Source organism: Oncorhynchus keta, chromosome 4 (genome assembly GCF_023373465.1).
Source record: "Oncorhynchus keta strain PuntledgeMale-10-30-2019 chromosome 4, Oket_V2, whole genome shotgun sequence".
NCBI lineage: Eukaryota > Metazoa > Chordata > Actinopteri > Salmoniformes > Salmonidae > Oncorhynchus > Oncorhynchus keta.
In genome coordinates, this window is record NC_068424.1 from 52,266,421 (window position 1) to 52,289,476 (window position 23,056).

Here is a 23,056-nt window from a genome sequence, read left to right on the forward strand (position 1 = left end):
ATGTAGGCAAGGATTAGGAGAAAGTGACTGGTATCAGGATAAATAATAGCATTTATAGAAGGTAGTGCGTACGGCCCAGTACATCATTGGAGCCAAGCTTCCTGACATCAGAGGAAGCCCGCCTTGTTTTTATACTGTTAACTCTATTTCTTGAACTGCATTGTTGGTTAAGGGCTTGTAAGTAAGCATTTCACGGCAAGTTCTACACCTGTTGTATTTGGCGTGTGTGACAAATAAAATTGGATTTGATTTGAAACAACAGAGGTAGTTACTCATACACAGTTTGCAGTAAGCCATCATTGTCATGTAAACTGGATGAACAAGTTCAACTTGGTGATAGAGGCAGAGTATGTCACATTGATAAAAGATTTGTTCCGTACAGTCACATTTTTATCAGTGTTCCACACTCATAAGAGGAAGAATATGGAGAGTTTAGAAGAGGACAGAGAGGGCGAAAGACTGCACAAGTAAGAGAGAGAGAGAGATTGTGTGTGTGTGTGTGTGTGTGTGTGTGTGTGTGTGTGTGTGTGTGTGTGTGTGTGTGTGTGTGTGTGTGTGTGTGTGTGTGTGTGGCTAGGCACTTGTTTTGTAATTTGAGTTTTCCTGTTTCAAACCCTATCCTAAACCTCAACCCTAACCTTAACCACTCACAATTAATGCCTGAACTTAACCCTAATCCCTAAATTGAACCAACATATCTGAAATAATGCCTAAATTTAACCATCAAGGTTATTCTGAGTTGTTAAGGTTAGAGTTGAGGTTTAGGATAAGGGGGTTAAAACAGGATAACTCAAAGCCAACGTAAAGTGAAACATGACAGAATTATAACAGCAACACACTTCATAATCTACAGACGGCACCACACTCCATATAGTCCTTAGTCTAAATTTCACATATTTCTCCACTTTGTGCTGGCAAAGTCTAATGATGATTGTCATTAGGGTCCATGTCTGTGCGTTATATTTTGGTATGATATCCACGTATTGAAGGTAGCTAAATGTGCTTATCACTGCGTTATATGTTATGACCCCTATGCTGTTAGCTGGGCCAATAGGATTGAGGGTATGAAATTAAATGTAGTATTATCAGGGAAACAATCTTCTCAAACCTAAGGTAATTTGATATGTTATTAACTTCATAATCTAACACAAATGAAGGTATGAAACCATTTGAATGGTAATGGCATCTCTATGGGCCCACCTTGGGGGGTGGGGGGGTCAAAGGCCATACATGTATGCGTTTTGGTGAACATCGAGCCAGAATGGTGAGTATTAGGATGTGCTCTATTATCTCAGATGATACCTACACCAAATTTCACACAGAATTAGGAAACCCATTGGGGAAGTTTCTGTTTGTTTGTTGCTACAGTATACAGAGTCATCATAGATTCTGTCTATATTTATTCCTAGCATCCATTAACTTCAATGTGGAGGAACTGCATTGATTTTGCATGGCCATAACTGAATAAATAATTGGTGTAATAAGACCAATAATGGAATAAAATTTGTGTTACAATGGGGAAAACACAAAATGACGGGACGTCAGTTATATCTATTTCGCTAAATATTACCGGAATAGTGGTAAAATGTAATACATTTGAAGTAGTTTCAAATGTATTACATTAAAACAATGACATGTTTGAGGAGCATTCACTGATGTCTATTGATTAAAATAGATATGCAATATTCTATAAATTGTGTAAACATTATTTACATTTTAGCAGACACTTATCCAGAGCGACTTACAATAGTGAGTGCATTCATTTTCGTACTCGTTCCCCGTGGCAATCAAACCCTGCAAACCCCACAACCCTGCAATGCTCGACCAACTGAGCTACATATTATAAAATGTGACATGAAATGAGCCACTACATTGCTCCCTATATGAAATCCCATAGGAATGCATTACACCCAGAGGTAAAGGTAATTTTATAAAATGCTTTCATAATGAGTCCACCAAACTTTCATAAAACTAGGGAAGTCTAAACAATAATGCATTACTATTATTGATTTAACCATAGGGTACACAAATTGTATTCTCCAATATGGCCGCCAACCAGTTCCATTGGTTTAAATTAGATTGGGCTGACAAGGCCACAACTCTTTCAATAATAGGTGGAATATTCCTAGTGATAACTAAAGAAGTATCATGAACTCAGCAAAAAAAAGAAAGGTCCTCTCACTGTCAACTGCGTTTATTTTCAGCAAACTTAACATGTGTAAATATTTGTATGAACATAACAAGATTCGACAACTGAGACATAAACTGAACAAGTTCCACAGACATGTGACTAACAGAAATGGAATGTGTCCCTGAACAAAGGGGGTGTCAAAATCAAAAGTAACATTCAGTATCTGGTGTGGCCACCAGCTGCATTAAGTACTGCAGTGTATCTCCTCCCATGGACTGCACCAGATTCACCAGTTATTGCTGAGATGTTACCCCACTCTTCCACCAAGGCACCTGCAAGTTCCCGGACATTTCTGAGGGGAATGGCTCTAGCCCTCAACCTCCGATTCAACAGGTCCCAGACGTGCTCAATTGGATTGAGATCCGGGATCTTCGCTGGCCATGGCAGAACACTGACATTCCTGTCTTGCAGGAAATCACACACAGAACGAGCAGTATGGCTGGTGGTATTGTCATGCTGGAGGGTCATGTCAGGATGAGCCTGCAAGAAGGGTACCACATGAGGGAGGAGGATGTCTTCCCTGTAACGCACAGCGTTGAGATTGCCTGCAATGACAACAAGCTCAGTCCGATGATGCTGTGACACACCACCCTAGACCATGACGGACCCTCCACCTCCAAATCGATCCCGCCCCAGAGTACAGGCCTCGGTGTAACGCTAATTCCTTCGACGATAAATTAGAATCCGACCATAACCCATGGTGAGACAAAACCGCGACTCGTCAGTGAAGAGCACTTTTTGCCAGTTCTGTCTGGTCCTTCGACAATGGGTTTGTGCCCATAGGCGACGTTGTTGTCGGTGATGTCTGGTGAGGACCTGCCTTACAACAGGCCTACATGCCCTCAGTCCAGCCTCTCTCAGGGTATTGCGGACAGTCTGAGCACTGATGGAAGGTTTGTGCGTTTCTGGTGTAACTCGGGCAGTTGTTGTTGCCATCCTGTACCTGTCCCGCAGGTGTGATGTTCAGATGTACCGATCCTGTGCAGGTGTTGTTACACATTGTCTGCCACTGCGAGGGTGATCAGCTGTGCGTCCTGTCTCCCTGTAGCGCTGTCCTAAGCTTCTCACAGTACGGACATTGCAATTCATTGCCCTGGCCACATCTGCAGTCCTCATGCCTCCTTGCAGCATGCCTAAGGCACGTTCACACAGATGAGCAGGGACCCTGGGCGTCTTTCTTTTGGTGTTTTTCAGAATCAGTCTCAAGGCCTCTTAAGTGTCCTACGTTTTCATAACTGTGACTTTAATTGCCTACCATATGTTAGCAGTTAGTCTCTTAATGACAGTTCCACAGGCGCATGTTCATTAATTGTTTATGGTTCATTGAACAAGCATGGGAAATAGTGTTTAAACCCTTTACAATGAAGATCTGTGAAGTTATTTGGATTTTTATGAATTATCTGTGAAAGACAGGGTCCTGAAAAAGGGACGCTTCTTTTTTTGCTGAGTTTAGTCACGCAGAGAACACAACCAATTTAGACAGGTTTGCAATATATATATTACTTGTAAAATATTAGCATCATTGTTCCAGAAGTGTACCAAAACCACTATTCATTCAACTGTTTTTGGTCAGCATGCCATCTGCATGCACCGTCAAAACTTGAGACATCTGTGGCATTGTGTTGCTTGACAAAACTGACCATTTAAGAGTGGCCTTTTATTGTCCCCAGCACAAGGCGCACCTGTGTAATGATCATGCTGCTTAATCAGTTTCTTGATATGTCACACCTGTCAGGTGGATGGATTATCTTGACAAAGGATAAAAACCTCACTAACAGGGATGTGAACAAATTTGTGCACAACATTTTTTGAGAAATATGCTTTTTGAGAGTATGGAATGTTTCTGGGATATTTTATTTAGGCTCATGAAACATGGGACCAGCACTTTACATGTCGCGTTCATATTTTTGTTCAGTGTATAAAAATAAAAATACTACAAATATACAACAACACATTTTTTTTTTAAATTACTAAGGTCCGGATCTCAGTGTCCTCATAGGTAATTATGACCATGATTCTGTTAGGATGGGATGGAGCTGGGATGGACACAGGAAAAAGATTTTGGTTGTCTCTCTCGACAATAGTGCATAGGCCAGCAAGCCATAGTAGCTCACAGCCGAAGGAGCTATAACCACTTCTCTCTCAGTTCTCAGTCCAGGAAAGTAAAGTCTATTAGAGCTCTCCCAGGCAGTGAATTCTTCCTCTGATCCCTGCCAGGATGGATTGTGAACTCAGTCAGTTAGTCTTGAATGAGCAAACAGTGCATTCCACAGGATCACCTCTGAGATGATTGCTTCTGTCTGAGTAGGATAGGTCTCGTCAATAGGTGTTTGGTTTCCAAGGGGATGTGGATCATTCTGTTCAACTGGCGTGACCACATCGCAAAGAAACTTGATCTACTAGTCTGTAGTTATAGGGATACAGAGAGGGTGGTTTCTTGTAAGCTACTCAGTGACAGGATGGGCTGATCCCCACCCCCTTTTTTATTTTACTTTTATTTAACCAGGTAAGTCAGTTAAGAACAAATTCTTATTTACAATGATGGCCTAGGAACAGTGGGTTAAATGCCTTGTTCAGGGGCAGAACAACAGATTTTTACCTTGTCAGCTCGCAGATTCAATCTAGCAACCTTTAAGTTACTGGCCCAATGCTCTTAACACTAGGCTACCTGCCGCCCTTCACCCCATTGATGCATACTATGTAGCTTAGTATTTGTATTATATATTTTACAGTCCGGTTTGCTGACCTTTATCAAGGGTGCCAATAATTTAGTTATTTCTAACATTGTTGTTTCAATGATAAGACAGTCTAGGTAAATAATTTCATCTAATGGCCAAAATTAACCAAATATCATGTTTTTTAAGATACGATCCACCCAATAGAATATTCCATTGTTGTTTGATACAGTCATTTTAAAAAATGTATGTTGTATTTTATCCCCTTTTCTCCTAAATTTTGATTTTGTCTCATTGCTGCAACTCCCCAACAAGTCAGGAGGCGAAGGTTGAGTCGTGCTTCCTACAAAACATGACCCGCCAAACTGCACTTTTTAACACCCACCCACTTAACCCAGAAGCCAGCCACACCAATGTGTCAGAGGAAACACTGTTCAACTGACAATCAGGTCAGCCTGCAGGTGCCTAGCCCACCACAGGGAGTTGCTAGAGCACAGTGAGCAAGTAAAGCCCACCCGGCCAAACCCTCCCCTAACCCGAACAGTGCTGGGCCAATTGTGCTCCACCCTATGGGACTCCCGATCACGGCTGGTTGTGATACAGCCTGGGATTGAACCCAGGTCTAGTTATGATGCCTTAGACCGCTGCTCCACTTGGGAGGCCCAATACAGTCATTTTCAATGGGCATGTGAACATTTCAACTTGTCTCAACATTCCTTGAGCAGCCTGCGAACATTCTATTGCATATATCCCATACAACAACACATAAAGATGTGAAGCTACTTTTTTAGAGAGGGAATCATATATCAATTTGATCGAAGGAATGGGGAGAATAAGATAAGACTATTAAACCTTTGCCACCACAAAGTGGAGACATTTTTCCACTGGCATAAAAGAGCAAGACATGCCTGTAATGAATTTCCTCCTCTTCTTCCGAAGAGGAGAGGCGAAACGGATCAGAGGACCAATACGCGGCGTGGTAATTGTCCATGGTTCTTTTTAATACGTTAAGGTACACATGAACAACTGACTACAAAAAACAAATGTGAAAACTCAAAACAGTCCTATCTGGTGCAAAGACAGAGACAGGAACAATCACCCACCAACACACAGTGAAACCCAGGCTACCTAAGTATGATTCTCAATCAGAGACAACCAATGACACCTGCCTCTGATTGAGAACCATACTAGGCCGAAACATAGAAATTCCCAAAAACCTAGAAAAACAAACATAGTCTGCCCACCCAACTCACGCCCTGACCATACTAACTAAATACAAAACACAGGAAATAAAGGTCAGAACGTGACAATGCCATATCTCTGAATCCTGCAGTTAAGGCCGTTTCAGTCATTTTCTTTGGAGGTTGAGTCAACTCATGTCTTTCGGTGTGGCAATTATTTTACCAGTTCAAAATAACTGATAATAGCCTGCCCTTGATTCAGCATAACTGTAATGACAGTACTAAGTCATAAATGCATGAGTGAAAGAAGGTCCAGAACCTCTTGTAGAATTCTCAAATTAAACAGTTTATTAGTTATGCACAGTGTAATGTTTGACTGTAGTCCACACCCCCAAAAAACAGCTCTTTTTAATGTAAGAGTCAACAGCACAGCATCTCAAACTCGTAAGACATAAGAGAGAGAACAATAGCAATGCATTGCAATAAAACTGAACTAGCTCCACCAAACATAAGAACACAGAAACATTCCTGCCATTCCTGCAGTTGGCAGATAACAGGCTGACAGTCAGGCTGCACCCTTGATACTTGAGTAACCCTCTCAATTGCATGGCCAACAACAACATAATGGAACGTCCATAAAAACAGGGCCAATACATTTACGAGGGTTGCTACAATACTTACACATTATAAGAACTTTATAGATACTTATGACAAGTCTTAAGGCATAGTGACCACATCATAATGCATTTTTAGGTGTATGTCTTATGTCTTAAGTAAAGAGTTAGCTGACATGATCAGGAATGTCCTGATCATGAAATGCCAACACCATAGGCCTACATGATATGAAACATGACACCATACAAAAGGAATGACAAGAAGTCATGTGGTTTCTACAGTATGAAGGATTTTTTAAAACAAGTTCAAGCTTTTTTTATTTTTGAAACTTACCTAGGGTGTTTTTGTTTCATTCAAACAGTTCTTCGTTATATTTAGCAATGCATCTACCATAGAGCATGTTTTCAACTAGCTAAATAACGTTTTGTTTTAAATTAAGAGCAGTTGGTTACACTTCACATGGGGATGCTATAAGACCCTGTCAAATAAAATGCAAATGAATATTCTTCAAATAAGCAAACAATATCATTTTTTACACTCATTATATAGTGCAAAATAGAATTTGAACATATATAAAGTGAATGTGGCTCCTTAAATGAAGACAAGCAGGCATGGTTGGGGTCATTTGCAACCCTAGCAGTGCTAATCCTACTCCTTAAACCCCACCTCTTTAAGGAATACATAGGATAGGATAAGTAATCCTTCTCCCCCCTAAAAGATTTAGATGCACTATTGTAAAGTGGCTGTTCCACTGGATGTCATAAGGTGAATGCACCAATTTGTAAGTCGCTCTGGATAAGAGCGTCTGCTAAATGACTTAAATGTAAATGTAAATAATGCCACTTTTCCAGCAGTGTGGACCATGGTGCAGAGTGCGGGTTACAGTCAACACTGAAGAAATGTAAGTCTTGATTGCGAGATTTGGGGTGCTAAATGGCTACCTGTCATAATAATGTTAACTGGTCTTGTTCTACTTCATTAGATGCCTGTGAACTCACACTGGACCCAAACACAGCTCACAGAAAGCTCATTCTGTTTGAGGGGAACAGAAAAGTGAGACGAGCGGAAGAGGAACAGTTGTATTCCGATCACCCAGAGAGATTTGAAAAATGGTCACAAGTGCTGTGTAGAGAGGGCCTGTCTGGGCGCTGTTACTGGGAGGTAGAGTGGACTGGGCAAGAGATTCGTATAGGAGTGACATATAAAGGACTCTGCAGGAGAGGATTAGGGTACGAGTGTGGAATTGGACATAATGACATGTCCTGGAGTCTCAGTTGTTATGATGACTACTTCAACGCCAGGCACAACAAGGAGAACATTACTGTACCTGCACCCTCCTCTCGCTCTCACAGAGTAGGAGTGTTTCTGGACTGGCCTGCCGGCACTCTGTCCTTCTACAGTGTCTCCTCTGACACACTGACCCACCTACACACTTTCCACAAGACATTCACCGAGCCCCTCTACCCAGGGTTTAGGACGTGGTATCGTGGGTCTTCAGTTTCCCTGTGCAAGACAACTGCTGGGGAGTGCTGAATACCAGATGTTGTTAGGACCATCAGCATGTATAAATGCTTCTCTTTTTTTAACAAGTGGGGTTACAGGCAGAATACAACACAGACACAAAGACAGGCTCTGGCATACACTTATTAAGGGTAACTCAGAGTTTATATGGGTGAGGAATGCCCTTGACTTCCATGTGAGGCTCTTGTAGATGAATCAGATGTATACATTTATCTTTACAGTGATAGAAAATGTCAAGTGAGCAATTTCCTTTATATTTCTGATGGCATGATGAATGAAAACATATTGAAAATGTTGTATGCTATGGAATCCTAACTGGTGGTAAATAAAAAGCATCGCTACAACATTTGGTATCAACTGTCTCATTTTCTACGTTCCGTCCTCAAAGTATAAACTGTGAACCACTAGTGCAGTTTCCAACTCTGCCAAGCAGAGCTCAACTTTACCGCCCCAACTAGTAAAGGCAGCCAGTAAACAAGGGTTGTGACCTCGCCCGACTCTAATATGTACAGACAGACTTGCTGAACAGGTTAAACAAGTTCAACCAAAGAATGCTAGGAGCAGTGATGTACGTCACATTAGAGAATTGTTTAGTGCATTGGAAAAACAGCCACTCTTCTACACCTATCAGAGGAACAAGATGGACAGTTCAGAGGACAGAGTGGAAGAAACACAGCACAAGGTAAAAATCTGTTGTTCTGCCCCTGAAGAAGGCAGTTAACCCACTGTTCCCAGGCCATCATTGTAAATAAGAATTTGTTCTAAACTGACTTGCCTAGGAAAATAAAACCATATGTATTTTACATGAAGGTGTAGGAGGATAGAGTTGGTAACCTTCGGGTAGGACATTTTACAAAGATCCCCGTATTAGTTACACTGAGATGTCTCAATTACACTACATTTCACCTTTCTAAATCCACCTGAATCCCCCCTTCTGATGGGATCAATATCCTCATTTTTGTGGCATTAAAACAATCCTATCGCTACCTCATAAAACCAATTCCAAAATTGATTACCAATTCCAAACTTGAATGATCTTTTGATCTCAAATGATTGTCTTTCTGCTTTGAGATACCAATTTCACCCTAGCACTGTTGCAACACATTATACACTAGATATACAAAAGTATGTGGTCATCCCTTCAAATTCAGTGGATTCGGCTATTTCAGAGATGGCGTCTAATGGTAGATTAAGAGACTTGGTAACCCTAAAAGACTAGTTGGATTTACCATTAAGATTTAGAGACATCCCATTTGCTCAAAGGTAAGAATGTCTGTCAGCTCCTATAATCATCCCAAGATGTTTTGTAATTCTCACAAATAAAAAATAAGCTCAACTACTGCATTTCTATACAATTTCAATATTCTATAACACAAAACACCCAAAAACGTGTACATGGCACACACACACGTCTGTAACATATTGCCATTTAAAAATATATATTATTATGAATGTGTACCTGGAAGGGGGGAAATATGAAAAATGATTCATCATAGCATCAGCTCCAGTCACCCTACGCACATGTTACATTTTTTGGATACGAAAAGGAGACAAAAATATTCCTGACCTGCGCTGCACATAGGAAAGTGTCAAGACGACTGTGAACTGATCAAATCAAATTTGAACAAATCTAATTTTATTAGTCACATGCGCCAAATACAACAGTTGTAGACCATACAGTGAAATGCTTACTTACGAGCCCCTAACCAATAATGCTTGTTTAAAAAAAATACAAATAAGAATAAGAAATAGAAGTAGCAAGTAGTTAAAGAGCAGCAGTAAAATAACAGCAGCGAGACTACATATAGAGGGTACTGGTACAGAGTCAATGTGTGGGGGAACTGGTTTAGTCGAGGTAATTGAAGTAATATGTACACTATCAGTCAAAAGTTTTAGAACACCTACCCATTCAAGGTTTTTTCTTCATTTTGTACTATTTTATACATTGTATAATAATAATGAAGACATCAAACCTATGAAATAACACATGGAATCATGTAGTAACCAAAAAAGTGTTAAACAAATCAAAATATTTTTTACATTTGAGATTCTTCAAATAGCCACCCTTTGCCTTGATGACAGACGTGCACACTCTTGGCAGTATCTCAACCAGCTTCATGAGGTAGTCACCTGGAATGCATTTCAATTAACAGGTGTGCCTTCTTAAAAGTTAATTTGTTAGAATTTCTTTCCTTCTTTCCTTCAGTTGTGTTGTGACATGGTAGGGGTGGTATACAGAAAATAGCCTTATTTGGTCTAAGACCAAGTCCATATTATGGCAATAACAGCTCAAATAAGCAATGAGAAATAACAGTTCATCATTACTTTACATGAAGGTCAGTTTAAAGGGAAAATTTCAAGAACTTTGAACGTTTCTTCAAGTGCAGTCACAAAAAACATCAAGTGCTATGATGAAACTGGCTCTCATGAGGACCACCACAGGAATGGAAGACCCAAAGTTACCTCTGCTGCAGAGGATACGTTCATTAGAATTAACAGCCTAAGAAATTGCAGCCCAAATAAATGCTTCACAGAGCTCAAGTAACAGACACATCTCAACATCAACTGTTCAGAGGAGACTGTGTGAATCAGATCTTCACAGTCTAATTGCTACAAAAAACACTACTGATGGACACCAATAATAAGAAGAGACTTGCTTTGGCCAAGAAACATGAGCAATGGACATTAGACCGATGGAAATGTATCGTTTGGTCTGGAGTCCAAATTGGAGACTTTTATTTCCAACCGCCATGTCTTTGTGTGGGTAAATGGATGATATCCGCATGTGTATTTCCCACCGTAAAGCATGGAGGAGGAGGTGTGATGGTGTGGGGGTGTTTTGCTGGTGACACTGTCTGTGATTTATTTAGAATTCAAGGCACACCTAACCAGCATGGTTACCACAGCATTCCGCAGTGATACGCCATCCCATCTGGTTTGGGCTTAGTGGTACTATCAAATCAAATTTATTTATATAGCCCTTCGTACATCAGCTGATATCTCAAAGTGCTGTACAGAAACCCAGCCTAAAACCCCAAACAGCAAGCAATGCAGGTGTAGAAGCACGGTGGCTAGGAAAAACTCCCTAGAAAGGCCAAAACCTAGGAAGAAACCTAGAGAGGAACCAGGCTATGTGGGGTGGCCAGTCCTCTTCTGGCTGTGCCGGGTGGAGATTATAACAGAACATGGCCAAGATGTTCAAATGTTCATAAATGACCAGCATGGTCGAATAATAACAAGGCAGAACAGTTGAAACTGGAGCAGCAGCATGGCCAGGTGGACTGGGGACAGCAAGGAGTCATCATGTCAGGTAGTCCTGGGGCATGGTCCTAGGGCTCAGTTCAGTTGAAACTGGAGCAGCAGCATGGCCAGGTGGACTGGGGACAGCAAGGAGTCATCATGTCAGGTAGTCCTGGGGCATGGTCCTAGGGCTCAGTTCAGTTGAAACTGGAGCAGCAGCATGGCCAGGTGGACTGGGGACAGCAAGGAGTCGTCATGTCAGGTAGTCCTGGGGCATGGTCCTAGGTCTCAGGTCCTCCGAGAGAGAGAAAGAAAGAAGGAGAGAATTAGAGAACGCACACTTAGATTCACACAGGACACCGAATAAGACAGGAGAAGTACTCCAGATATAACAAACTGACCCTAGCCCCCGACACAAACTACCGCAGCATAAATACTGGAGGCTGAGACAGGAGGGGACAGGAGACACTGTGGCCCCATCCGAGGACACCCCGGACAGGGCCAAACAGGAAGGATATAACCCCACCCACTTTGCCAAAGCACAGCCCCCACACCACTAGAGGGATATCTTCAACCACCAACTTACCATCCTGAGACAAGGCTGAGTATAGCCCACAAAGATCTCCGCCACGGCACAGCCCAAGTGGGGGGCACCAACCCAGACAGGATGACCACAACAGTGAATCAACCCACTCAGGTGACGCACCCCCTGCAGGGACGGCATGAGAGAGCCCCCAGTAAGCCAGTGACTCAGCCCCTGTAATAGGGTTAGAGGCAGAGAATCCCAGTGGAAAGAGGGGAACCGGCCAGGCAGAGACAGCAAGGGCGGTTCGTTGCTCCAGAGCCTTTCCGTTCACCTTCCCACTCCTGGGCCAGACTACACTCAATCATATGACCCACTGAAGAGATGAGTCTTCAGTAAAGACTTAAAGGTTGAGACCGAGTTTGCTTCTCTGACATGGGTAGGCAGACCGTTCCATAAAAATGGAGCTCTATAGGAGAAAGCCCTGCCTCCAGCTGTTTGCTTAGAAATTCTAGGGACAATTAGGAGGCCTGCGTCTTGTGACCGTAGCGTACGTGTAGGTATGTACGGCAGGACCAAATCAGAGAGATAGGTAGGAGCAAGCCCATCATTTGTTTTTCAACAGGACAATGATCCAAAACACCTCCAGGCAGTGTAAGGGCTATTTACCAAGAAGGAGAGTGATGGAGTGCTGCATCAGATGACCTGGCCTCCACAATCTCCTGACCTCAACCAAATTGAGATGGTTTGGGATGAGTTGGACCACAGAGTGAAGGAAAAGCAACCAACAAGTGCTAAGCATATGTGGGAACTCCTTCAAGAATGTTTGAAAGCATTCCAGTTGAAGCTGGTTGAGAGAATGCTAAGAGTGTGCAAAGCTGACATCAAGGCAAAGGGTGGCTATTTGAAGAATCTCAAATATATAATATATTTAGCTTTGTTTAACACTTTTTTGGTTACTACATGATTCCATATGTACTATTTCATAGTTTTGATGTCTTCACTATTATTCTACAATGTAGAACATAGTCAAAATTAAGAAAGAACCTTGAATGAGTTGGTGTCCTAAAACTTTTTACCGGTAGTGTACATGTAGTTATTAAAGTGACTACGCTTAGATAATAACAGAGAGTAGCAGGGGAATAAAAGAGAGGGTGAGGGGAGGGGGGCAAATGGTCTGAGGGCCTGGGTAGAAATTTGATTAGATGTGTAAGAGTCTTATAGCTTGGGGGTAGAAGCTGTTTAGAAGCCTCTTGGACCTAGACTTGGCCCTCCGGTACCGCTTGCCGTGCGGTAGTAGAGAGAACAGTCTATGACTAGGGTGGCTGGCGTGTTTGACAATTTTTAGGGCCTTCCTCTGACACAGCCAGGTATAGAGGTATAGATGGCAGGAAGCTTGGCCCCAGTGATGTACTGGACCGTACGCACTACCCTCTGTAGCGCCTTGCGGTCGGAGGCTGAGCAGTTGCCATACCAGGCAGTCAGGATTGACAGATTGACTGGGAAATTATATTTAATCTCAGAGATTATCAGTAATGTGGTGTCGCCAGGCGGATTAGATATGAGTGTGGCGCAGCAGTAGTTTCACGGTCTCCCTAACACAAGTGGTAAGGGATCAAATCTCACCCCACCTATGACTGTTATGCTGTATCTCTCCCTATAACCCCTTTCAAAATATCAAAATAAATTGAAAGGGAAAATAGACAGAACCAGGGTAACATTTCCCCCTTTTTATCAAGCATGTAGTGTTCCAAACTTGTTTAGAAATAACTAAATATTCTTAGTAACTGTTATATCTGTGTGTTGAAGCCCAATCCACCAGGAGAGGACAGACTCACCTGTACCCAGCTGTACGTCCATGCAGAGTGATCATTCTATGGATTTTCCATTACAATTTAGAGACTTCCCAATTGCTCAAAGGTAAGAATGTCTGACAGCTCCTATAATCCACCCTCCATCTTTCCCAACCCCACATCTAAACTTTGGAAATGATTTATGACTCCTCTCTGTCTATAGAATCACAAAGCACACAACTTGGATACTTTTTATCTGAACAAATTGTTACTGTTGATATTATGCTAATTGTATGAATTAGGAAGTAATTATCAACTATTTCCTCTCGAAAGTTACTCTCTCTTATTTATTTTTTGTGTCTGTCTGTTTACAATGTCAGGTTGTAATATTCTCTATAGTTTTTTTTAACCATTAGAAGCATATATGCATGACACACACAATCAATTGGTCTGGAAATTAAAAACAATTGGTCAGTTCCACGTAACTCATGTAACCTATCATATTATGTTATTTTGGTGTTTACAAACTCCATTGGTCAGTGTACCATACACTCACAATCTATTGGTTTGATCTTTCTACAACTGATTAACCAATCCCCCTCAGCAAATCACCAGTGAGTTACATTTTAATTCCTTTTCCCATTCACTGTGTTGGTGGTGCTCATAAAATTGAGTAGTAGCAGCGCACCCACTCTGGAAATGTGATGTACTTGTCGTAGAAGGATCTCTAAAAATTAACAAACTCAAAATGGGTACTTTGTTTAATGAATAAATTCATGTGAATTTTTGTATTTCAGAATGTAGGCATACTTCATATTTTAGAGCACATAATAGGGAGGTTAATGATACCAAGATGTTGACCATCAAGTACGGCTCACGGATCATTGGGTCTTACAGGAGGCATGTTATAGGTCTAAAAAGGGCCTAAAATGGTTTGTGATAAAAATGTCAAAAGCATATCAAACATCCTTCCTCCCAATGAAGTTTATATGTAAGAATTGGCAGATCCATTTTTGGGCCTTTCTGGCGTGGACTTGCCCAGGAGATTTACTAGGGCGTCGAGAAAACAGTAGGGTTTTTACATGCTACGACACTGGAAGTGTCTAAGTCTTTGCTGGCGTGAGCAGAGTACAAGCCCCTTTAACCTGTTCTACTTTACTCTATGCCTTTCAGACCATCAGTACGGTTGAAAGTATGGATTATAGTTTATCACAACATCATCTAGCGGCAACCAGAGGTTACTGACGTAACCCCGGTTCTATGAACCAGCCACACATTTTCTCTTGCCACCCCTAGTTCGGGAAACCCTGGTTTGGATACAAGCATTATGAAACCTCTAACACAATACATTCATTTGACTCTGTGTTTTGTGAATACAAGCTTGTTGGATGCTTTTGCTGTTTGTTTTGGTTGTGTTTGAGATTATTTCCACCCAATAGAAATGAATGGTAAATAATGTACTGTGTCATTTTGGAGTCAATTTGATTGTAAATAAGAATATGTTTTCTAAGTACTTCTACATTAATGTGGATGATACCAGGATTACGGATAATGCTTAATGAATCATGAATAATGATGAGTGAGAAAGTTACTGTAATGGTGAGAGGGTGGCATGTGTGGTGTGATATTTGTGCATCTATAACTTTCTCACTCGTCAATATCCAAGGTTAATTCAGGACTATTTTAACACTCATATAATATTTTGGTCCCCTAAAATGGTGGGACTGTGTACAAAAAGTGCTGTAATTTTAAAATGGTTCACCATATATGGATGAATACACTCTCAAATTAAAGATGACAGCCTGGACATTAACCTCATAGTCTTTGTATCATTTCAAATCCCAAGCGCTGGAGGACAGAGCCAAAACAACAACGACAAATCCTCACTGTCCCAATACTTTTGGAGCTTACTGTATTTGGTGAAATTATTCATTTTGTGTGTGGTTTCCTTTAAACAAGGGTGGCCCAACTTACCCCTTTGGCTCAATTTACTCCAATCTCCCTGCGCCTAGTTTCATTGAAATTCTTTGGCACGTATCATGCTCTTTGTGTCCGGCATAGTTTGTCAAAATGAACGTAATGTTTTTCTTCCAGATACCAACAGGAGAGATTAAAGTCAGAGATTCCCAGTTATCAGAGTCAAACAGATCTGTCCTTCATATTTAAGGTGAGTTGGCTTCTTTCTTTGCACATACTGTGGTGGTTCCAACTCCTGTCATCTCTGATATTAAATCTTGGTTGGGAGTTGTCGTGACTATCATTAATGTAATGAATGCTATTCATCAAATAATTATCTACTACATTTAATTATTACTCTATTAAATGAATCATGTGACAATGAACTCATTAGGAATTTGGGGCACCACAGGAAGAGTTTATTCATTGAGTTACCTATTCCCGAATTAATGCAAGAACATATTGATTTCATACCAGTCATCAAATAATCATTTTCTCATATCAATCTCATTCTGAATGTCGCTGACTTCATGAATCTGCACATACCCTAACCTGAATCTAATCTAGATGAGTCTAGTTCAAAAACAAGTTAAAAACAAGTTTATTTACTAACTAACGAAATAATCACACAGAAATACATAAACACACACACATAGGATATTGAAATAATGCAATGAAAACAGTCCCTAGTGGACTAACCCGATATGATGGCTTGTTACACAATGGAAAGGTGTGGGGAAAGATAAAGAGCGAGAGAGACAAAGACTTATCGTACGTACATTTGGAAACGATGCTTACTGTAAATAGGAATATTTAGCACCCTAACAACTGCTCATTCGCATTAGAAATGCTACATATATTTACACGTAGATGTCTTTCTCTGTCGTCTCTCTGTTGAAACCACTCGATCCGTCTATGGGAAGTAGTTCGATGTAAGTCTCTCAATGCAAGTCTCTGGCAAGTCTCACCATGAGATCATGTCGCCGACAGAGATGGTCGCCTCACTTTTCGTTCTTAGGAAACTATGCAGCATTTCGTTTTTTTATGTATTATTTCTTACACTGTTACCCCAGGAAATCTTAAGTCTTATCACATACAGCCAGGAAGAAATATTGGATATAAGAGCAACGTCAACTTACCAACATTACGACCAGGAATACAACTTTCCCGAAGTGGATCCTCTGTTTGGACCACCACCAGGTTATATAAATCAAAAATTGTGAGCTTAATGAACCTCTATAGGATGACTGGAAACAGTCGCTTTTTGGTAAACTCTGTTCCATTCTATGCAATTACACATGCTGCACTGTTCATTAGTCTCTTCATTCACAGGACAATTGATAATATTGTCAAACATCAGGCTATTGTTAATGTAACATTGTCTTTAGGCTTTGTCTCTACTATTATAGGCCTATGTGTGAAATTTGTTTTCGATATAGTTTAGGTTTCGATGTGCCATTGCCAGATGGCAGACAACTGTCGGGTGAAGGCAGGGGTAAAAAAATGACATGTCCACGTAAATCTGCTTATAACACAAACTCTATGATATCGAAATGCAAACAACGTCAGTGTGTAAATTAAAAATTGACTTATTTAGAAAAGGTCGAGGACGGAGGGAGACGACTTTAAAAAATGGAACAGATGTTGTCATTTTAAATTCCTATGACGTCAAAATTAGGGTTTAACATATTTTTTTAAATGTGTATTTAACTAGGCAAGTCAGTTAAGAACAAATTCTCATTTACAATGACGGCCTACCCCGGCCAAGCTTGGACAATGCTGGGCCAATTGTGCGCCACCCTATGGGACTCCCAATCACAGCCGGATGTGTTACAGGGTGATCAAATTAAGATCGTACATACGGAGAGTTTGCCGTTTCTAAAAGGATGATTTTGACTGTTTTTGTAGCCTTCCCACTGGGCAAACCATGCCATTTCCAAATGGAGAATTTGTAAATATTTGCTACATATGTTGATCGATGAGATTCCAACCTATTTTCCACTCAAAAAGACAGCCAAAAGTTTGTTGAATTCCCAGTTCTTTCAACCACCTAAAAGCTCAACCAAATTCCAATGGAAAATGTATGTCTGTTTTTTAGTTTAGTTTTCACCTAAATGTGTGATCACTGCACTTTCAACCATTTAAAAGCCCAACGAAGTTCAAATAGGAATACGTCAGATATTTTGTCTATTTATACAACAGCTTAATGTATTATCACTGCGCTTCATCTAATAGCACAACCAAATGACCTGGATTGCTGGTCAGATTACATTAAAGAACATTGCTGTTTGAAATTCTGTGCAGATTATTGTAGCGATTGTGAAGATTTCCACAGACCTGCGACCCTGAACACGCACCCTTTCTATGATTACATAAGAAGACATTCGTTGTTACAGTAACCTCAATTTGTCCATGGATGTGCTACTAATTTTAAGGTTGAATAAATACTGTTACATTAGTTTGTAAGATATCCTTAACATTAAGCTCTATATTGCCTTACAAAAGTTATATTGAATTGTGTTTGGTTGACCACGCAACCAAATATCAACATTTAAAGTAGATGTATCTACTGCTTGGACAGTTCCACCTGTGGCACTGTGTATAGCTTTAAATCCAGTTTTTCTACAAATTAACAATTGATATGTTGGATTCACAATAAAATGTCCACTGGCTTAATCCTTTTCTTTTATCTGTTTAACTTTCAGTTTTGGTTGAGATTGAGACGTGAATCCAACATATCATTTGATAACTTGTGAAAAAGTTAATAGACAATTTACTGTGTTGCAAAAGTGATATTGTGTTTGGTTGTCAACAAAATCACATATCAACATTTGAAGGAGCTGTTACTTCTGCTTGAATAGCTCCATCTGTGCCACTGAGTCTTGCTTTCAATCCAGTTTGTCTACAAATTAATAATGTATATATTGAATTCATATCTCCATTTCAACCAAAACTCTAAGTTGAAGAACAGGACTAAGTCAAACCAAATCAAACTTTAAAATAAATAAATACAGTTTGATTTGATTTAATCCTATTCTTTGGTTGAGATGGAGATGTGAATCCGACATATTTATTATTAACTTGTAGATTCCATTTGGAATAAACAAAAGCTTGAAACCCTAGGCCTATATGTATCATCTATTTTTAGTTAAATCCTGGGCAGAATTTAAACAATAGTGTTAATAAAGGAAATCCGAGGAAAACACTACTGAAATTCTATCAACACACCTCCTGTGCTATACTCGCAACACAGACCCTGGATCATTGCTTCTCTCTCTTCTGGGACGGCTACAAGGCCCTCCCTCGCCCTCCCTTTGGCAAATCAGATCATACCTTCATTCTGATCCTCCCCACCTATAGGCAGAAACTTAAACAGGATGCTTCAAGATTGTTTTAATCACATTTTAATGTTCTGGGTCACCTCTGAGAATAGTATCGATGTAGATACTGACTCAGTGGCTGGGTTCATCAAGAAGTAGATAGAGGATGTTATTCCCACTGTGACGATTAGAACTTATCCAAAACAAAAACTGTGGATAGATGGCAGTATTCATGCAAATCTGATAGTTGGAACCACCTAATTTAACCATCGCAAGGTGACTGGAAGTGTGCAAACAGCTACGACCTCCGTAAGGACATCAAAGAGGCAAAACGACAGTACTCAGACACGAGACATATGGGACTCCAGAGAATCACGGATTATAAAGACTTCCTGTTTCACTGTGGAATTATGAGGTGACACACAGGCTAAAGTCCCTTAATCCTCCATCAAAATGGGAAAGGTCAGAGAACACACAAATGAAGACACAAAATGTTGTTGACCTTCACAAATCAGGCAATGGCTATAGAAAGATAGCTACATGCCTGTAACTACCCATCTCCACTATTAGGGCAATTATTAACAAATTGTAAACAACTGGAGCTGTGAAGAACCTGCCTGGAAGAGGAGGCAAGTGTTTTTCCCCCCCACGCACAGATGGTTCAAGTGGCAAAAGAATCTCAAAGGATCATAGTTGGAGGATTGCAGAAGTTGGTTACATCTTGGGGTCACCAAGTCTCCAAAACTACAATTAGACGCCAACTCCATGCCAACATGTCATTTGGAAGGGTAGCCATAAGAAAGACTCTGCCGTCACCAAACCACAAATGTAAGCACCTGGAGTTTGCTAAATGTCATTGGAACTTGGATTGGAACCAGTTACTATGGTCTGATGGGACTAAAATATAGCTTTTTAGCAAAAGAACAATAGGTGGGTATGGTGTAAAAAGACCCATGGTCATGCTGAAAATAACCTTATCCCCACTGTGAAGTATGGTGGTGGATCTGTGATGTTGTGGAGCTGTTTTACTTCCAAAGGCCTTGGGAACCTAACTTTGTTAGGATAGATTGCATCATGAACTCCATCAATAACCAGGAGAGTTTAGGCCAAAACCAGTCTGCCTCTACAAGGAGGCTAAAACTGGGTCGTTGTTGGATCTTCCAGCAGGACAAAGTACCAAAGCAATACCTCCAAATCTACACTTAAAATTGTTCACTGCCATAGAATCAAGCTTTTGCAATGTCCATCCCAGGACCATGACCTAAACCCCATTGAAAACCTGTGTGTTGAGCTGAAGAGTTCACAAGTGAGGAACAAGGACTCTGAAGGATCTGGAGAGTTTCTGTATGGAGGAATGGTCTCAAATCCCTTCCTATGGATTCTCCCACCTCATCAAACAGGAGACGACTCAGAGCTTTTATCTTGGCAAAGGGAGGGTGCACAAAGTACTAAAGGCAGAGGTGCCAATAATTGTGATATGCATGTTCTTTTCTTGGTATCCAATTGGTAGTAGTTACAGTTGTCTCATCGCTGCAACTCCCGTACGGAATCGGGAGAGGCGAAGGTTGAGAGTCATGCGTCCTCCAAAACAAAACACAACTTAGCCGCACTGCTTCTTGACACAACGCACATTCAACCCTGAAGGCAGCCACACCAATGTGTCAGAGGATACACTGTACACCTGGCGACCTGGTCAGCGTGCACTGCACCCGGCCCGCCACAGGAGTCGCTAGTGTGCGATGAGACAAGGATATCCCTGCCGGCCAAACCCTCCCTAACCCGGACGACGCTGAGCCAATTGTGCGTCGCCCCATGGACCTCCCGGTCACGGCCGGCTGCGACAGAGCCTGGGCTCGAACCCAGAATCTCTGGTGGCACAGCCTTAGACCACTGCGCCACCCGGGAGGCGACATGCATGTTTTTGGATAAAATCCTTTAACTCAATTAAAGTTTAGGTTCATATGATATTTTGAGTGTAATATCAAGCTGATAAACAACAGCCTTTTTTGTTCATATTTAACTACGGTTCCAATAATTCAGCAGGGCACTGCACTGTCTTTACACACCATTATATGTATATATATTTATATACATTATATGTATAAAGTATATATTTATATTCTGGTCTCTGACATTGCTTGTGCTGATATTTCTTAATTTTCTGGATTGTGTGTATTGTTTAAACATGTATTTATTGATAGGTACAGTTTTACTGATATATAATTGCTAACGTATGTTTACATTTAATTTGCTCTGTTGAACCTACCCTTAGGAATGACTTCGATACCAACAGTGAATCTATTAAGTAAAGATTTTTCAACAATCATTCCCAGGATAGAACATTGATTATAGTCAGTGACAAATATCAAAGGGGCTTGGTTCAAAACCCTGGATGGGAGACCGAAGGAATAGCTGTAGATAGATCAACTCTCCAGTAGGAGGTGCTGCCCAGCCTTGAGTTTTTTTCTTATAGTGAATATTACGTTGAAGATCTGATGTTGTTCCAATGGTACAAATTCACCATATTTTACGTTAGTCTATGTTAAAAATTGGTTACCATGATGACATAACTCTCAAAACAGGTTGATTACTTTGAAAAAAATCAGATGTATTTTGAACATGGATTTCACGTCACAATACATCAACAAATTACGTTGAAACAATGTTGATATAGCCAGTTTATGCCCAGTGGGTTTGTTCATGGTTCATTTAAAAAATGTAAAAATAATCTGGACACTTCTATAACATAGAGATTTGGTTAAAGACAAAAGCATTGTCCTTTGAATTTTGTCTTGATAATTATTTTGGGTAATTTTGGATGCTGATTTCAAACATATGCCTAACATCCTTCCCCAAAGGACCTTTCTATGGATTTCAGTTGAGGGAGATCCAAAACATCACAATTATATATTTTTTAACAAATTCAAATGGATTGCCCCAATATTTAAAACAGTTATTGTCTTCTCTTTTCTATTTAGTCATTCTAGCAATTTTGGGCAACTTTTCTGACTGTTTTGTTTTGCATAGGGAAAATATCACCCTTAGTGTTGGTTATAATAAAACAATTATTGTCTGTTTCAGTCGCTTGAAGACAACATCATCACTTTTGTGAAGAGAGAACTGAAGAGATTCAAGAACATTTTGAGTCCAGATCTTCCAGAATGCATTGAGAATTAGGAGGATGAAGAATTAGTGGATGCCAAAGAAGTGAGGCAGGACAGCAGTGCCAGAGAGGGGGCTCTGAAGATCACACTGCAAATTCTGAGGAACATGGATGGACCAACAGGAGCTCGCTGACACACTGGAGAAAAGTAAGGGTTCTCTGATAGTCTTTACAATCTTTTATGTCCACAAGGCAGACACTTTCATTACAGGAATCATGAGGATAATGCACTTAACTGTTTGACCAAATTATGGTTTTAGCTGTCCAAACATATGAAGTTTTGATTGAGGTGACAATGTAGAATGTGCTCTTCATACATTTATAGGCACCCTTTTAAAAAATGTACGATCCATGATCTTGGCTGTCTAACTGATGACTGTGGCCGTTGACTTCCTATTAGCCAAAGGATCATTATAGATAAGTATAACAAAGAAATTGCGCAGAAATAAAAAATATATAATTTTATCAGGCCCACGGGTCGCCGGCTATGTCACCATTTTCATTGTTTTATTTTATGTAAAAAATTATATATTTTTGTGTGTGTCAATTTTGACCAGCCCACCTACCAAAAATGGTCTAGCCCATTTGGCAATTTCCAGATGGACAACCCTCCTGCTTTTGATACAGGATGCAGGGATGCTTATTAAAACTATCACCTGTGACAAGTGAAGGGAGTTATGGTAGACGGCATCCAAAGGTTTAAGAGTAGTTAGTGGCTACTGCATTCCGATAAACGGTGTCACCGTAGTCAAGAACTGGCAGGAAAGTTGAATGTACAATCTTCCTCATGCTGTCCAGGGAGAGGCATGATCTATTTCTATAAAAGAAGCCCACTTTAAATACCAGCTCCTTAACTAGCTCTGTACTGGTTTTAAACT

At 40.5% G+C, this 23,056-nt stretch overlaps 1 protein-coding gene and 1 long non-coding RNA gene across 3 annotated transcripts; both read left to right on the forward strand.

Annotated features, from left to right (window-relative positions):
• The first annotated feature begins 284 nt into the window (after nucleotides 1–284).
• LOC118384029 (stonustoxin subunit beta-like) lies at nucleotides 285–8,521 on the forward strand. 2 transcript variants are annotated; one of them, XM_052509648.1, is made up of 3 exons: nucleotides 285–467; nucleotides 7,517–7,563; nucleotides 7,645–8,521. In XM_052509648.1, exons 1-3 carry the CDS (start codon nucleotides 316–318, stop codon nucleotides 8,193–8,195), a joined length of 750 nt encoding a protein of 249 aa, XP_052365608.1. In that variant the 5' UTR covers nucleotides 285–315; the 3' UTR covers nucleotides 8,196–8,521. The 2 variants fall into 2 exon arrangements, with proteins under 2 accessions (XP_052365608.1, XP_052365606.1); XM_052509646.1 differs by having other exon boundaries at nucleotides 287–467; nucleotides 7,514–7,563.
• Nucleotides 8,522–8,778: 257 nt separating this feature from the next.
• On the forward strand, nucleotides 8,779–22,772 carry LOC118383854 (uncharacterized). Its single transcript, XR_004825744.2, has 4 exons — nucleotides 8,779–8,865; nucleotides 13,756–13,866; nucleotides 15,834–15,906; nucleotides 22,097–22,772. It is a non-coding gene; the product is annotated as an uncharacterized LOC118383854 (long non-coding RNA).
• The last annotated feature ends 284 nt before the right edge of the window (nucleotides 22,773–23,056 follow it).